At 43.0% G+C, this 18,724-nt stretch overlaps 2 protein-coding genes across 2 annotated transcripts in view; one reads left to right on the top strand and one right to left on the bottom strand.

Annotated features, from left to right (window-relative positions):
* Nucleotides 1–18,724, top strand: part of LOC116681309 (zinc finger protein 271-like) — a gene marked incomplete at both ends in the record, with an annotated part of 76,983 nt that overhangs the window by 30,525 nt on the left and 27,734 nt on the right. The window lies entirely within an intron of this gene.
* Nucleotides 785–18,678, bottom strand: LOC116681304 (zinc finger protein 135-like). The gene is made up of 3 exons (XM_032509597.1): nt 18,664–18,678; nt 18,156–18,251; nt 785–2,660 (listed from the first exon to the last, which is right to left on the bottom strand). Exons 1-3 carry the CDS (start codon nt 18,676–18,678, stop codon nt 1,347–1,349), a joined length of 1,425 nt encoding a protein of 474 aa, XP_032365488.1. The 3' UTR covers nt 785–1,346.

Here is an 18,724-nt window from a genome sequence, read left to right as displayed (position 1 = left end):
TTATACGTATATTTGGTGAGGGGAAATTCACATTGTTCACTCAGTTTGGTTCATCTAATACATACTGGACAGTGAGGTATTGGCAGAGGTGGAAAATAATGAAATACATTACTTACGTTACTGTATTGAGCAGTTTTGTTGTGTATTTTGTATTTTTGAAGTTAAAATGTACTTGACTTTAAGGTAAAGGATTGTATTTTGCTACATTACAAATCCTATTGTTACTGAGTAAAAAGAAGTTTGACTAATGAAAACTGAAAGGTAGAAAAATAAATAAATCCCACCGGCTATAACCACTACACCATACCTGGGCTTTCTTTATTGTGCCAACGTATGCAGCTTCTTCTTCTCTGGTTGCAAGGCGCAATTAAAAAGAAGTAGAATTGTAAGGTGTGGGAGCGGTCGGACCCATGGATGTGTTAAGAGAACGGTCTGACCCCTGTGGGGGCGAGCTGAGACCTGAATGGGAGACATTAACATGGACGGGAATCAGCTGTTATCCCTCAAAAACATCAGCTCATGGGAAAGCAAGAGAGGTCGATACAGAGCGCCGAGGTTTTAACCAAACATGGACGCACAACATCAACACAACACTACGCCATCTTCTGAAGGGGAGTTTCTAGTTACTTTTCAGGTTTTTTACCTTCTTGTCCAATGAAAACCACGTATCTCCAGATGTGTGTTGATGTTGAATGTTTGTGATAAACTGAAGTATGATGTCATAAAAAAGAATAAATCTGTAAAATAAGAAGAAACTAAATGTCAAAGTTCAACTTAGTATTTAAGAAGACAGATCAAATGAATTAAACAAATGATTACACATGGGTTAGAAATCCCATAATTAGCCAAAAGCTCGCAAACCTCCCCCTGAGTAAATCAGCTGTTTTCATGGCACAGGGAACATTTCACGAGTAGAAGGAAAAATGGATTCAATACAATTTAGCAAATTTTGGAAGCTAACTTGATGCTATTTGTGAAAAAGTTGAAGTTAAAGAGAGGATGGCTTCTACAAATGTATAATGATCATAAACACAACTCAAAATCACGGTATTAACTCTGCAGGGAGCCCAAAAAGCCCAAACTTTAGCAGACATCATTCTTTTATTTTCTGTTATTTTGTAAGTGTAAATGATAGAAATAAAATCTAACTTTTTGTGACATTTTATAGAAATGTCTAATCTGTCATTTGATGCCTTTTAGAGATTTTTCCATCTTTTCTTGGCTTCTTTATACAAATTAATATAAATTTTTACCTGGGCTGCCCAAACTTTCAAACCCCACTGTAGTTATTGTTTTTCTTGAAGCTGCACATTCATGTGTCTCTTTGTAGTTTTGCTTATTTAAAGCTAATGCACTTGTTCAGACCACGTCGGCTTCTCTCCAGTGTGAGTGCGCTGGTGTCGTTTAAGGTGACTTCTCTGAGAAAATGTTTTCCCACACTCCTCACACGAGTACGGCTTTTCTCTGCTGTGAACACGTTGGTGAGATTTTAAGCTACCGCTGACAGAAAATGCTCTACCACATATATCACAGCTGTATGGCTTCTCTCCAGTGTGTCTGCGCTGGTGTAGTTTAAGGTTAAAACTCTGAGAAAACATTTTCCCACATTGGTCACACGAGTATGGCTTCTCTCCAGTGTGATTGCGTTGATGATTTTTAAGGCTACCACTCTGAAAAAACGTTTTCCCACAAAGTTCACACAAGTACGGCTTTTCTCCAGTGTGAACACGTTGATGATATTTAAAGCTACCGCTGTCAGAAAATGCTCTACCACATATATCACAGCTGTATGGCTTCTCTCCAGTGTATCCGCGGAGGTGTCGTTTAAGGTTACAACTCTGAGAAAAAAATTTCCCACAATGTTCACATGAGAACAGCTTTTCTCTGCTGTGAACACGTTGGTGAGATTTAAGGTGAGTACTCCGAGAAAACCTTTCCCCACATTGTTCACACGAGTACGGCTTCTCTCCAGTGTGAATACGCTGGTGAGATTTAAGGCTACCAATCACAGAAAACATTTTACCACATTGTTCACACGTGTACGGCTTCTCTCCAGTGTGAACACGTCGGTGTATTTTAAGACTACCGCTCTCAGAAAATGTTTTACCACATAGATCACAGCTGTACGGCTTCTCTCCAGTGTGAACGCGATGATGTGATTTAAGGGCACTACTTGTAGAACACATTGTCCCACAGTGTTCACACCAGTGCGGCTTCTCTCCAGTGTGAATGAGATTATGTTTTTTAAGGGCTTTACTCGTAGAAAACTTTTTCCCACAGTGTTCACACCAGTACGGCTTCTCTCCGGTGTGAACAGGCTGGTGAGATTTAAGGCCACTAAGCTGAGAAAATGTTTTCCCACAGCGTTCACAGCTGTACGGCTTCTCTCCAGTGTGTCTGCGCTGGTGAATTTTAAAGGTACTACCATTAGTAAAGGTTTTTCCACATTGTTCACACCGGTACGGTTTCTCTCCGGTATGAACACGCTGATGAGCTTTAAGGTGACTAATCTGAGAAAATGTTTTACCACATAGATCACAGCTGTATGGCTTCTCTCCAGTGTGAACTCTCTGATGAAGCTTTAAAGTTCCAGATGTTGTGAAAGATTTGTCACAGTGTTGACAGTGATGACGTTTGGGTACCTCTCCTCTTCTCTGTGTCTACAGCAACAGACAAACACACAGAGAGAGAGAGAGAAAGAGAGAGAGTTAATGAACAACCTTCTTAAACCCTGGACTTGCTCTCACTCTTCATATAATAATTCATGACAAAATGAAGGAAAATATGTGCCGGTTGCAGACATGTTTTTATGGAAGCAAACGTACCTTTTATGAGTTAAGAAATATTCAAAAAAATGTATTTCACTAAATCCTTTGCACACTCTCTTCAGTTTAACCTTCAATTAGAAATGTTACTGATGGGGGTGTGTTGGGGGGCGGTGCGTGATGGCTAGGTTTAGTAATAATGGGTCCAGTTATAAACTAGTTGAACCAAGGTAAAACAACGGCTCCACAACATTATCAGATCATTTAGAAAAGAAAAAACTATTTACATATTAAACAAGTTAGACTAAAAGATGACATAAATACTGATGAAAATATTGTGACACTATGCTATGACACTATGATAATATCAATGAGCAACACAGAAGAGTGGACTGGGCAAAACTCACAGAACATGAACTATGGAAGTATAATGCACTGAGTGATGATAGTCTCAGTAGTATTGATATACCTCTTGAAGCTATTCTGTGTGGCAACTTAAATTGTATGAATCAAAAACATCACAGTGATATGGGTATTATGTATGACAACATTGTGAGCAGTTTAATTAATGCTAGTAAATTTTTAATCCATGACGAAAGAAAGTATAACATTAGACCAGGATGGAACGAATATGTGTCTGAACTCCATGTGGAGGCTAAGGAAGCTTTTTTAAACTGGGTATCATCTGGTAAAGTTAGGTATGGACCAGAATTTGAGCATAAGAAAAAGGCAAATGCAAGGTTTAAATATGCTGTACGTTTTATCAAAAGTAATGAACAGATGGTGAGGGCAAATTCTATGGCCAGAAAGTTGCAACAGAATGATTTGTATGAGTTCTGGAAGGAAGTGAAGGTTATCAATAACAGGAAGATGCCCTTGCCATCCAGCATTGATGGAATCGCAGGGGATGAAAATATTGCTGAGCTGTGGGGGAAACATTTTAGAAAGATTTTTAACTGTGTTGAGAGTGCTCATTATCATGTTGGTGATATCATTACTGATGAGGGTGTGGTTATTAGACCTGTTGAAGTGACCAATGCCATTGGGGGTTTAGCTGTGGGAAAAGCGTGTGGTCTAGACCTAGTAGCAGCTGAACACCTCAAGTATGCAAGCCATAGAGTCTCAGTGTTACTTGCGATGTGCTTTTCTGGATTAATAGCACATGGTATATTGCCTGACTCTATGTTATCTGTACTCTTGGTTCCAGTTGTTAAGGACAAAACCTGTAAGGTATCTAGCATAGAAAACTACAGGCCAATTGCTCTAGCGAATATACTTTCTAAAGTGTTAGAGAAAATTCTATTTGATAGGTTACAAGAATATATAATAACCACGGATAATCAATTTGGTTTTAAGAAGAAACATGGCACGGATATGTGTATATATGTATTGAAAGAACTTGTTACCAAGTATAAAAGACAGGGTTCAACAATGTTTTTATGTTTTCTTGATGCCTCCAATGCGTTTGACCGTGTTAATCATGGTAAATTATTTAGTAAATTACAAGAGCGGGGGGTACCCCGATACCTGATACGTATCCTGCATTATTGGTATTCCCACCAAACTATGCAAGCTAGATGGGGGAGAACAACGTCGGCTTCTTTCCCAGTGACCAATGGGGTTAGACAAGGGGGAATATTGTCACCTGTTCTTTTTAATTTATATATGGATGACCTCTCTAGGACATTGGAAGTGTGTAAAACTGGATGTATGGTGGGGGATAGCTGTATTAATCATCTGATGTATGCAGATGATGTAATTGTTATGTCTCCATATTGTGCTGGCCTACAGCAACTGCTTAGAGTCTGCTCAGAATATGGGCTACAGCATGACATCAAATTTAATGCTAAAAAGAGTGTTGTAATGTTTGTCAAAACTATGGAGGACAGGAAGCTATGTTTTCCTTCTTTCTATTTGTCAGGGCAAGACCTTAATGTGGTTACTAAAGTGAAATACTTGGGCCACATTATCAGGGACGATCTTTGTGATGATGATGACATACAGCGGCAGTGCCGTAAACTATATGGACAAGCTAATGTTCTGGCACGCAAATTTCATATGTGTTCTGAAGAAGTCAAAATATCTCTTTTCAGAGCATACTGTACTCCACTGTATACAGCTCATCTATGGTGCAGCTACAGTAAAGCAAAGATAAACAAGATAAAGGTGGCTGTCAGGTTCATAACACTTTAACTTACTAAATAAACACGATCAAGCAAGAAACGAGACGCAGACGGCAAAGTGTAGTTAAAAGACAATTGCAAGAGGGGAGAAACAGAATAGCCACCTATCTGCAGCATGACCTTTCGAGAACTCCGGGGATTTCTCTGCAGTTTTCTTGCTTTATTGAAAGTCAGACACATAGAGATAACAAAGAGAGGACATCTGTTATTTTGGTTTATGGCTACCTAAAAGAACCAGGGCAAAGTGCAGGCCTGCACTCTTTCTCCTCTTACTGACCTCGAATCTAAGACACTGGTTATCTCTGAAACATACCACAGCGAGACATTTACTGCCTCTTGGTCATGCAGCAGCGACTTAAAGAAAACACAGACACAGTTTGAAAGAAAAGCAATATTGTTAAATGTGCATTTAAGATTATAAAATATAGTAAAATCAAGGTATGAATATAATAATCATGAAAGCTATAAATGAAAGTCATAATATTTTAAAACACTACTACAAGAAATATGAAATAAAAGACTTATAAAAATGAATTTCTCTGTCATTTCCCTCCTGTTGTACATTTAACAAACATCAGCAATTATCTCTCCAGTTTATGGTTTTCAATGATCACATCATCACATGTACTTACAGGAAGGTTGTACTCTCATCAAGGAGAAGGCGAAAACCTTTCTTTTGAAAGGAAAAATTCCTCCTCGACCCTCCCTTAGGAGCGGCCGCCCTTTTGGCCAAGACAAGTTCAAAAGTATTGTTTACAGGGGGTTTAATACATCACCATTTTGCTTTGAGCCACAGTTATACTGGTCAGGATTGGCATAGAGTTGTTGGTATTGAACATGTGCATAGTTGGTCAATGCTTGAGACATAACATGTTGTATCAGAGTATGAACACAGGGCATTACACATCCTAGCACTATGAAGATTATTACCAGTACGGTTACAAGAGGAGTAACAATTTTAAGCAATAATCCATACCATGGTCCTGAAGTCAACCAGGAGAGGAAATCTCCTTTATTCACATTATCTGCCTCAGCAGCATCTCTAAGGGCAGTCAAATTGAGGATGGCTTGATGAATGATTCCTGCATCTTTATCATTCTCTGGGATAAAAGTGCAGCACGTAGTACCAATAATTGCACACACACCGCCTTGTGAGGCCGTCAGCTGGTCCAACACTAGCCTATTTTGTAGGGTCATTAATCGTATAGCCGTGAGCTCTTCGCGTATTTTTGACAGGGCTGTTACGGTGGAATTCATGAACAGGCCTACTCGGTAACTGATTGTTTCCATTCTCAGCTCAACTTTACCCACCCCTACCCACGGGAAAAGCGCATGCACAACCTTTTGGCCATCAGACCACAGTTTATGGTCATCGGGGACATCCGATCCCCATACACTATCATGTGGTGGAAGGACACTGCGTTTGGCGCGTGGAAGGTGGTGGAGCGTTACCATGTACGAGTGTTCTGCCGGTTCTACTAGAGCGCAACGACCTTCCCATCCCATCGGTAAATCTAGAAACATATAGGAGCCACACAGCCAATTGAGACCTAGCTGTCCGTATACCCCCATTGCATCAGGAGCCTGAAAATAGGGTACACAAGTCGTACCAGGCGTCGCCTGGGTTGTGTTCAATGTGCCATTGGGCAGTGGTGTACACGGCGTGTGGACCACAGCGCAATGCACTCGGGAGACCTCTCCCACTTGTACCGGTTCCAGAGTTTTTATGTAAACATGATTCTCATAGCATGTATATCTAGCATCTGGGGGTATATGGACAGGGCCATACAGAGGACAATCTGATGTCTCGTTGAGCGGGTTTGCTACAAACTTGGAGAAGTCCAATTTGGATATGTCTAATGGTGGGGGCAATTTCCAATTCATGGTCAAGTTCATCAGGTAAGGGGATAAGGCGGAGGGTAGCGCGTGAGGGAAGATAGTGCTGGCGTTGACGGGTTTCAGAACTACGTAAGGGTTATTGGCGGCTATTGGCATACGTGTGCAAACATAACAATTTGTGTTGTTCTCTGATCTAGCTACATACTTAGCATAACGATACCATAGGTTCAAATCAAAAGAGGAATTGTAAGTCACTTTGTAGTCTCTCATAGCCTCGTTGACGAGCATACTATGAGATAGTTGATACTGGTTTCCGTCCCTTTGTTGTGGCCTCCGGGTCGCAGTCAGCGACACGCAGAGGGCCAGTAGGACAGAACAAACCCATCCCTTGGAAACACCCATAGCTGGAGTATAGAGTCACAGTCACAGTTGGTTTCTTCAGCGGACAAAGGTTTTGATACCGTCCGACCTCCAGCCTATTCGGGGTGTGGGAATGGAATGATCTTTTTACAGTGACTTTGGTGTATCCACGTGGATCGTTCAGCAATTTTTACTGCTGTGGGCGTGGTGATGAGCACAGTGTACGGCCCCTCCCACTTTGGCGATGACCAGCACTTCCTCTTTATCACTTTTATCAGCACTTGGTCACCTGGCTGGAGTCTCCGCACCTGGGGAGACAGAGGGGGAGAGATAGGCAGATTACATGCACTTTGAACACTCCTATCTCTGAACACTTTGCACATCCACTCCGCTAGGAGGGCCCCTGGGTCATCACTTTTCTCTGCCCAGGGGACCCCTTCCCACAAAGGTAAAATAAATGGTCTCCCATGTACCATTTCAAAAGGCGTCAGCCCTGTAGAGTTTGGCGTTATTCTCATGTACAACTCAACCAGGGGAAGACACTCTGGCCATGGTTTTCCTGTCTGCTCCATGGCCTTCTTTAGCCTGTTTTTTACTGTGCCGTTAGTCCTCTCGACCAACCCGGCACTTTGGGGATGGTATGAACAATGTCGTCTCAGTTCTATGCCTAGGTGTTGTCCTAGCAATGTCACTGTCTCATTTACAAAATGTGGGCCATTATCACTCCAAATGACCCTTGGGATGCCATACTGTGGTATTACTGTTTTAGCGAGTGTTTTGGCTACAGTGATGGCATCTGCTTTTCGTGAGGGTGCTACTATTACCCATTTAGAGAAGGAATCTACCAGGACTAAACAGTACTTGTAAGTACCACTTCGGTTTAGCTCTATGAAATCCATGTGCAGGATTTCGAACGGATGTGACCCCTGTGGGCATTTCCCTCTCTTTGGTCTTACATTTCCCTGCGGATTATGTCTGCAACAGATAATGCACCCTCTACAAAAAATTTTTAAGTAAGAATTTAATCCTTTGAAGGTGTGAAACACCTTCTGTACCATGGACATCATTCCCACTGTAGAGACATGGCCACGGCCATGGCTCAAACTAGCTACCATATGATACAAATTTTTAGGTAAGCAGGGCTTGTTATCTTTCAGATATAGGCCGTCAACACATGTTGCACCGTCCGACAGCCATACATCTTTCTCGGTCTTGGGGGAGTTGTCTTGCATGTTTTTCAGTACTTCTGTAGGGATCGGATTCTGTGGTTCCTCTTGAACCGCTAAGTGCTCTGATCTTACAGCTGCCCTCTTAGCTTCCTCATCTGCTTTTGCATTTCCTGAGCTGACTGGATCTTTTTGCTTAGTATGCGCTGCACATTTGCAAATGGCTAGTTTGTGTGGTAACTGGATAGCCTGAAGTAGCTTCACTAGCAAGTCTGCATGTTCTACTGTCTTTCCTGTAGAAGTCATCATTCCTCGCCTACTCCACTGCGCTGCAAAACAATGCACTGTTGAAAAAGCATATTGGCTATCTGTGTAGATAGTGACTGATTTGTCCTTTGCCCATTTGCAGGCTTCTGTGAGGGCAATTATCTCTGCTGCTTGGGCGGAGTATTTTGAAGGCAACGGTCCGCTGAGCAGTGTTTCTTCTTGTGTCACCACTGCATATCCCACTTGGTTTCCTCCTGTTGATGATCTTGAGGCGGATCCGTCAACAAACACATGAATGCTGTCTGGAATCGGATCATCTTTCAAGTCTTTTCGTGGTTTACAGTTTTCATTTGTTCGGTCTACACATGTATGGGGGTCTCCATCATCTTCTGTGGGGACTAGTGTGGCAGGGTTTAGTGTGTTACATCTCTTTATCTCTACATGCGGTTGGGAGAGTAGAGTGGTCATGATTGACAAGTGTCTCGCTGGTGACAGAAAAGTCATTCGGGTTTCGGTTATTAGCATGTCCACAGCATGCGGGACCAGCAATGTGGTTGGATGGAACAACACTACTTCTGCTGAGCTCTGCACTGCGAGAGCTGCTGCACACACTGCACGCACACAAGGGGGAAGGGCACAGGCCACCGGGTCCAGCCTTTTGGAATAGAACGCCACTGGCTGGAGCTTTGAGCCGTGCTTCTGAGATAGCACTGAGGTCATGAACTTAGTTTTGCAGTCCACTGTTTGGACGAAAGGCTTGGTGTAGTCTGGAAGACATAACACTCCTGAATTGGCGATTTGGTCTTTGAGAGCATCGAATGCGTCATCTCCTTCCGGAGTCCATGTGAGGTCATCCTTCAGGGCTAGGTTTAGCTGGTACATCATGTCCAGGAGAGGTTGAGTCATTTGAGCATAATGGGGAATCCAACTACGGCAGTAGTTGCAGAGTCCAAGAAATGCCATCATTTGTCTCTTTGTGCGGGGCTTTGGGCTTTGTAACACAGCTTGTTTTCTGTCTGTCGTGAGGGCTTTTCCTGTTTGGGAGATTTTGTGGCCCAGGAAGACCACTTCTTCCTGACAGAATTGGAGTTTGTGTTTTGAAGCTTTGTTCCCACTGTCGGCCAGGTGTTGGAATATGCTTATGGCATCCTTTTCGTTGGCTTCCTTTGTTCTGGAGGCAATCAGGATGTCATCCACATAGACTAGGACTTGTGTGTCCTCACTGTACTTGGCTCCTTCCATGCACGTCATTATCTCCTGAGAGAAGATGGTGGGACTGCATGCGAACCCTTGTGGCAGTCTGGTGTAAGTGTACCTTTTTCCCTCAAAGGTGAAACCGAACCAGTGCCGTGAGTTCTTGTGTAGTGGTATGGAGAAGAAGGCGTTGCTCAGATCCACTACAGTGAACCATTTGTGTTCAGCTTTCAGATTGTTCAGTAAGGTGTGGGGGTCGGGTACACATGGGGCTCTAGTCTGGACTGCCTTATTTATCTGTCTAAGGTCATGTACTAAACGCCATGACTCGTCTGGTTTCTTAACTGGAAAAATGGGCGTGTTACATTCACAAGCGGGGTCCTCAACTAGAATGCCTGCTGCCTTCATGTTCTGCACGACAGGGGCAATTCCTTTAATTGCATCGGGCTTTAGGGGGTACTGTCTTACTCTTGGCCTGTAGGATGTCTTAGCATGTACTTCTACTGGTTTAGCAGTCTTTAGTAAACCTACATCTGTTTTGCCTGTAGACCAAAATGTTTGGGGGACTGCTGAAAGTAGGTCAACATTCGTTTCAGCAGTGAAAAGCTGTTGTGGTCATGCGTTGAGGTGAATGGTTGGTTTAGCAACTGTCACCCAGTGAACTCCTGTCCGTGTCACTTTCCCTACGCCCTCTAGTGTGCACTCGTCTCCATGGGGTCCGGGACTCCACTTTTCTCCTCTGAGTCCTGCCAGTCTGGTCACTAGGCATCCAAGCTGATGCCATCCTTTGGTATCTGATGACCTGGCCAGTGAGACGTGTGGTTTTCCATATGCTTTGTGGAGGGTTTTGATTGGCTCTGGTAACATCACTGTGGCTACTACATCTCCTTTTTGGGTAACATAGACATAATCTACTGTGACTGTCTGTGGGCCTAGCTTCTTGAACTGTTCTTCATAGCTAACCACACTATTGATCTTATTCTCAAAGGAGTTATCAAAGAAAGGGTCTACATACCTAGGGAGGCGTGACTGTTCAGGCCTCTCATAGTTCATGGTCACATGCAATGGCCATTCCTTTTGAGGAATGATGCCTGTTTTCTCTGGAATATACTTCAATAGGTGATCTACAACGGACCTAGGGCCCGTGGTGGCAAGGTCCAGGGCGAAGAATCGCTTTGGCGTTCCTCGTCCTTCATGGACATAGGCTGAAGTCATTTTTTCTGGCCTCATTCCTCTTTTAGTGGGAACTAATGCTATTTTCAGTTGTTTCATTAGGTCCCTCCCTAGCAGATTTACTGGGCAATCTGGACTGATAACAAATTCTGCTGTATGGGCTTCGCCATCTTCATCTAGTACAGAGACTGGTTTAGAGATTTTTAACAATTGTGATTTACCATTAGCTGATACTACGGCTATCCATTTGTGGCCTGGCCTTACTGCGGGGTTTCTATCTTTTAGCACTGTCCTATCTGCCCCTGAATCACATAAAAACTTTACTCTTTCTCCTCCGATGGTGAGAGTGTAATAAGGTTTTTCGTCTTCTTTCAGGGATAGGGAAAATATTTGAGTCAAGTCCAATATTTCTACGGGTTTTCCTTGGTTTGGGTCGTCGTCTTCTGTAGAAGATTGGCTTGAATTTTCAGCTTGGCGTCAATCCTCATATTCATCCCTATCTTGGTGGTAATCTGGATTATGAGGTGGGGGTCGAGAGAAGCGTCGCTTCTCTCTTCTGTCCTTTGCGGACTCTGGGCATTCTCGAGCTATATGGCCTGGTTTGTCGCAGTTGTAGCAGCGGTTGTGTTTTGGCTTTTGACCTTTCCCTTGGCCTTTTCTTTTTGGCCCTTGGTAATAAGCCATGCTGCTAACCCTAGCTTGGGCCACTGCATGCAGTTGGGTGTCAGAGTCTTTAATCTTTTTATTATGCAGGACCTCCTGAGCGTGTGCTGCCCATTCCATTAGCTGGGTGAGGGTGGCTGTCCTCCAACCAACCTGGTGTTTTCTGACAAAGTCGGCTATGGCAGGTCTCATGTTGTTCAAGAGTTGTTGTTTTAGCTGACTTTGGTATGTTCCTTCCGCACTCCCGTCATCTACCAGCCCGCTGTTTGCTTTGAAAACGTCTTCCAGTCTTCCTCGGAACTGATAGATGTCTTCCCCGTCAGTTTGTCTTGTGGCTTCGATTTTTGAGTGGTCAGGTCGTCTCTTCCACACTGTAGTAACTTTTTCACCTACTTCGGCAACCTGTACGTTCAGGCGGTCACTTCCTGCTGGCAGCCATGCCTCATCTGCATCCTTTCCGGTGTAATTCCCTCTCACTCTGGCCCAGTTATGTCCAAAGCAGATTTGCAGAGCTTTGGTTGTTTCGTAACCGTTCAATTGGTACGAGGCCATTAACTGTTTGAAGTTGGTCACCCATTCTTTGGCATCTTTTGTAGGGTCTCCTAACCCTTTACATGCTTCAGTCATTTCTGTGTTGGTCCATGGGCGATACACTCTAATAGTGCGGGCTTCATCTCCGTCTTCTCCGTAGTGGGGGTTCGCCACTTCCATCATGGGGAAAGTATGACTAGGTTTTTCTTCTAGATACTCTTCCATATGTGGTGGTGGATTTTTAGCCGCTGGGGGGCGTTGGAGGGGGGTGAGATCAGGGTAGTGTCTCTTCTTCTTTTGTTGATACAGACAGACCTGTGAAGTCTCAGCTGGCTTGGGTACTTTTTTCTTTTCCTTTTTTTCTTTCTCACCCTGCCTCGTTCTTTGCTTCAGAGGTGTTACAGGCTTCTTCTGCCCTCCCACAGCACTGCCCACTAGTTCCTCCTCCTCATCATGCCCTCCCACAGCACCGCCTTCTTGTTCCTCCTCCTCATCATCGCTCTCCTCCCATTCTTCATCCGAGGGGAGGGGGACTAAGTGTGCTTGGGCCAGCACCTCAGGCTGGGGTGGAGGAGGGAGGGGCTGTTGCGGGGGCTTTTTTCGTCTTTTCAATCCAGTCTCATCATCTGGATGAATTTTTAAAGCCGCTATAGTACATTCTGTATCTGGACCCTTTTTTAACTCTTTTTTTTCGTTGTAGTACTTTCTGTAGCTAGACTTTTGTCTTTTGTAGTACATTCTGCAACAGGTCCCTTTTTTAATTCTCCCTCCTTTTTACTTTCAATCTCCATCTCCCTTTTGCCTGCCTGGTCTCTCCACATTCTTACAGCCCACAACTCTCGCTGTATCTTCCGTCGCTTTTTCTCCTTAACTGCAACCCTCTCTTCCACACACAATCGCTCTAATAAGCTATTTACAGCTGTCAACCTAAGTTTTCCATCAAAACCATATTTATCTGTCCATTCCTTTACAAATTCTACGCTTCCCGGGAAGGATTTTTTCATGTATATCACATCTGAAGGAACGGCGACACTCTGTTTCTGACCCATATTTCTTCCCTAATTTTACTTCACAACTCACAAATCCCACAATTAAAAAAGCTGCGCTGCACCAACCTGTTGCCTTGGTCTAGGCAAAGTCCCACAACGAACCACAAGTTTATTACAATAAACCGCTGTGCAGCACCAACCTTATAATTATTTCTTTCAAACAACACAAACAACACAACAACTCGCTATGAATCAACACACATAGCGTATAACAGCAAAAACACAAAGCAGTAAAAACACAAAACAAATTCACAGAACAACAAACTCACAAGATAGCGCTATCAATAAAGCATGTGATCACCCTGCCGAACTTCTGAAATTAATCAGAATGGCCTCTTGACATTCCCGTTTCCCCGCCCGGGGAAAAATGTCGCATTGAAAATATCAACTGATATTTCCCTGTTATCGCCTCAGCTGTGTCCCAGACCGAAAATAAACACCAACTTTACACTTACTTCAAGCTTTATATCTGGCCCCAGGCAACAGAATATATTACTCAATATGGTCCCAGACCGTAAGAATAAACATCAATGATACTTTCACTTAGCTTTGCAATAACGGGACCCCAGGCCCCCTGTGCACCTTTCCTGCAGTAGAACGTGTGTCCACTCAGAAGCATAAAAACTGCATCACTCACCCGTGTCTGTTCGCTGCTTGACCGTGGAAGTCGTCACCGAGATGAGCAGGGCAGCACCGGACCAACCTAAGGCCCCGTCCTGCGAAGGGTGGACGGCTGTCGACAGATTTTTCCGGCCTTGATCGAGCGCGGTCCTGGTCTTCTCAGCTGTTGACTTCCCGGGTTTCGGCACCAGAAAATGTCAGGTTCATAACACTTTAACTTACTAAATAAACACGATCAAGCAAGAAACGAGACGCAGACGGCAAAGTGTAGTTAAAAGACAATTGCAAGAGGGGAGAAACAGAATAGCCACCTATCTGCAGCATGACCTTTCGAGAACTCCGGGGATTTCTCTGCAGTTTTCTTGCTTTATTGAAAGTCAGACACATAGAGATAACAAAGAGAGGACATCTGTTATTTTGGTTTATGGCTACCTAAAAGAACCAGGGCAAAGTGCAGGCCTGCACTCTTTCTCCTCTTACTGACCTCGAATCTAAGACACTGGTTATCTCTGAAACATACCACAGCGAGACATTTACTGCCTCTTGGTCATGCAGCAGCGACTTAAAGAAAACACAGACACAGTTTGAAAGAAAAGCAATATTGTTAAATGTGCATTTAAGATTATAAAATATAGTAAAATCAAGGTATGAATATAATAATCATGAAAGCTATAAATGAAAGTCATAATATTTTAAAACACTACTACAAGAAATATGAAATAAAAGACTTATAAAAATGAATTTCTCTGTCAGTGGCATACAATGATGCATTTAGAATTGTGATGAAGCGTCCAAGATGGACCAGTGCTAGCCATCTGTGTGTGACCTTTAATGTTCCCACCTTCCATGCTGTGCCGAGGAAGTTTATGTACAGATTTATATGTCGATTAACTGAGTCAAATAATATGACTTTAAATGCTATAATTAATCCTGCACTTAGTGATACCAGATATTTGTCAAAACTATGGAATCATTGGAACATACACTTGTATTCGTTTTAATTATTGAGCATTGCAATTGGTAAATTTGCATGTATGTGTGTTTATCTTGTGATGTTGTTGGGGATCAGTTTGTCTATATATATTTATGTCTGTGTCTGGTCTGAACCCCTTTTGTATTGTATTGTTTTTAAGTCATCTGGACCTTGAGTCTGTAAATAAAGAAATATATATATATATATATATATATGCAGCATCTGAATATTTCAGGGTAGTTATTAATGCTGCACGATATCAGGAAAATATGAGATATGCCTTAACGTTAAATATCACGATAACGTTATTTAGGGGTGCACAGTTAATCGAATTTTAATCGCGATCACGATTTTGACTTCCCACGATCAAATTTGCGTGATCGAGCGATTATTTTTTGAATGTGTCATTTCATTGAACGCTCCGGGTTTTTTGCAAAGCTAATCTTCCGCTACTACCGTCTGATCATGTGCCAGCCAGAGTAGTTCACTGCACCCTGTGCAGGTTAGTTTCTAGATGTAGACAGTCACAGAGGACAGAGTAACGTGGGGAAAACTCAACAGATAGCAGTTGGTTATACGTCGGTCTTAAGGTTTACCAGTTTACCAGTAAACGCAACATGTAGTCACGTGTGTTGTTTTTCAGACAACAGCGGTGAGCAGTGCTAGTTAGCGTCTGTAAACTGTTAGCTAGTAGTGTCTGTTAACTGTTTGCTCCTCTAGGACGCACCGGTGCTAATGTCTTCGCATCCGCTGCAATGCTGTTTATATGGATATGGTTTAATTTTGCGTTACATGACCCATTTTGTCTGTAAAGCCGTGCCTGTGTTGAATCTCTCCTCTGCTCTCTCTCTCACACAGCAGCGGCGGTCCACACTTCTGACATTTGTCCACAGTTTTATTTATTTTTTATCAACACAGCTGTATATTGTTAAGTATGAGGGGCAAACCTGCATTTGTACCAGTGTTTCCGCGGGTAACTCTGCTATCGCGGCCGCCACGGTGAAGAACACAGAAGAAGTTATTGAATGCAACTAACTTTAGTTGGTAGAGTAACAGCGTGTGAGACGGAGCTGCTGGATCTGGACCAGGACCTGGACCTGGACCAGAGATGTGACCCATGGCCAGAATATCATAGTTCATAAAAATGCAGCGCAGTGAAGATACAGACGTTTCATACACACGACGTGTGTCTGCCGTTCGACCCGTGCTGGACCCGTTCATAATGATCAGCCGTCTCTCTGTGAGTAGCGTACATCAAACTTCCTCTCGCAGTTATAAATAGCCTATGTGACAATAAAATTTGTTTTGGTTAAAATCAACAAATAATCGTGAGAATAATCGCGATCAAAATATTGACCAAAATAATCGTGATTATCATTTTGGCCATAATCGTGCAGCCCTAACGTTATTACTTGTAATAAATACACATATTGAAATGTAGCCTTCTGCTGCTTTCAGTCGTTTTCTAAAAAATCTGTTGCACTCATTGAGTTCTCATCTGAGCAGATTTCTGTCATTCAAACTCTGAGATGTAGTTAAAACCAGTTTGTATTAATTAGTTAGGTCTGGCTCAGAAGAGTCCTGAACCATCCCTTAGTTATGCTGCTATAGGCCTAGACTGCTGGGGGACTTCCCATGATGCACCGAGCACCTCCCTCCTCCTCTCCATCTGTATGCAACCTCATCCCATTAATACATGTTACTAACTCAACTTCTTCCCCTTCCCGGAGTCTTGTCTCTCTTCCCCTCTCCTCCTGTCGCTTCCTGCAGGTGGTTCTGATGCTGTGGAGTCTGGATCTGTGATTGAAGTCTGCCTCCGTGTTCCTGCTCAACACCCTCTGCTACAATTCTCTCTCTTTGTCTCTCTCTCTCTCAAATGGTGGATGCAGTTGCCCCCCCACCCTGAGCCATGTTTCTGCCTCTTAAAAGGAGGTTTTTCCTTGCCTCCGTCTCCTAGTGCTTGCTCTTGGTGAATTGTTGCAGCGCAGTGAGATAACTGTTGTTATTGAAATAAAATTGAATTGAATAAACATCCGACTTACTATGAACATTATTTACCAAAACTAAATGTTATCGCCACCGGCGTAGAACAAGGAACAACACTAAGAATTATATCCATTTCTCTGTAATAATGAACATGACAGTGTTTCCTTCAGGGTTTTTTAGCAGTGGGGGGGGGTCAAGAGTCCAGTCGTGAGATGATAACAGTTAGCTAGCTAGCGTCTTTATGTTTATGTATGGGTGAAGCAGCTTTCAGTTTCTATGCTCCTCATATCTGGAATAAACTCCCAGAAACCTGTAGATCCGCTGCTACTCTCAGTTCTTTTAAATCAAGGCTGAAGACCTTCCTTTTTGATGCTGCCTTTCTTTAAATGAATGCTCATTTCTTTAAATTTCTTATGCTGCACTGTAACTTTTATTCTTGTGTTTTATGTGTCCTAATGTTTCTATTTTGTTTTTAACTGTCTATTCATGTGTTTTATTGGTTTTTAATGCTTATGACTTTTAACTGTTTGTACTTGTGTTTTATCTGTTTAACTGATTTTGTGTAAAGCACTTTGAATTGCCCTGTTGCTGAAATGTGCTATACAAATAACGCTGCCTTGCCTTGCCTTGCCTTATGTAACGTTAGCTTTAGCTGTACATTTCTTAGCATGAATTTGGTATCTGTGTTTCAAAGCCGTCTCCCACGGTGACGGTGTTGATGGAGCTGTTCCTTTCATCATCCACCAACACAACAGCATGATGAGTTCAACTGGACGGCCTCTCAATCACTGGTGTACCACTGAAGACTTGTTGGTAAATTGTAACGTGAGCGGCAGCCAACGTGCATCGGCCCTATTTCTGATAGTGTGGCAGAAAAACTGTTACCATGACGATGCACCACAATAAAACCAACAGAGGAAACACTGGAAGATGTTGCTCAGTAACACAAACTGAGAATAAGCCTCATCTATTACAACACACACGTATAAACGGAGCAAACAGTGTAATACACCTTTAACAGTAAAGCATGGGGCTCCACAGGCTGGACTGTTTACTGGTGATTACACGTTGCTAGGCAACAACCTGAACATCAACAACCTGAATATGGAGGCTGCACAAGTCATATTAAACAATCTGCAAATCTATCAGCTACGCAATAAAAAACACAGCAACAGTAATATTATCAAGACAATCTCTCTCTCTCTCTCTCTCTCTCTCTCTTTATGTGTGTGTGTGTGTGTGTGTGTGTGTGTCTCTGTCTCTCTCTCTCTATGTGTGTAAAGTGTGTTTCTCTCTCTTGGTCAAAGCGTTTGTGTGCATTCATTAATATTGAGATTAGATTCCTGGGTCTCTTCAGTCTGGAGTAACCTCTTTCCTTCACTCACCCCCTCCTTCTTCCTCTTGCTGCCTCGCTCCTCTGCGTCTCCCGAGGCCTCCCTGACACCTTTCCTCTTGCCCTCCTTCTTCTCCTCCTCCTCCTCCTTGTGTTTCTGCATGTACTCTGTGATAAGGTCCAGGTCCAGGTTGTCTTGCGGCTCCCATGTGTTCTCCTCACTGGAAAGGTGAGTGCAGACAGAAGAACATCTCCTCACACTTTGTTTTTTAGGAAATACATTCTCACTCTAGCTGCTAATTTGGATTATTCCTTTTATCTGTTGCCATGTTGTAAGGTTATTTGTGGGTCTGCACATTAGTGTCAAAATACCAAACCTTCAACTTTGAGAATGCTGAAATTTATGCTGCTGGACCCATTATGAATGGGTCCAGCAGCTCCGTCTCACACGCTGTTACTCTACCAACTGAAGTTAGTTGCATTCAATAACTTGTTCTGTGTTTGTTGTTATCGTGGCAACTGCGATAGCAGAGTTACCACGGAAACACTGGTACAAATACAGGTTTGCCTCTCATGCTTATCAATATACAACTGCTTTAACCCATTTGTGCCGGATGCTTC

This window comes from Etheostoma spectabile, unplaced genomic scaffold (genome assembly GCF_008692095.1).
Source record: "Etheostoma spectabile isolate EspeVRDwgs_2016 unplaced genomic scaffold, UIUC_Espe_1.0 scaffold00018611, whole genome shotgun sequence".
NCBI lineage: Eukaryota > Metazoa > Chordata > Actinopteri > Perciformes > Percidae > Etheostoma > Etheostoma spectabile.
This window is presented reverse-complemented; position numbering and strand designations above follow the sequence as displayed.

Bases quoted from the DNA above. Each gene is read 5' to 3' on its own strand.
- LOC116681304 (XM_032509597.1), bottom strand. The intron at 2,661-18,155 runs GTGAGTGAAGGA...CTGTTGCTGTAG, and splicing joins GCAAGAGGAAGAAGGAGGGG to ACACAGAGAAGAGGAGAGGT.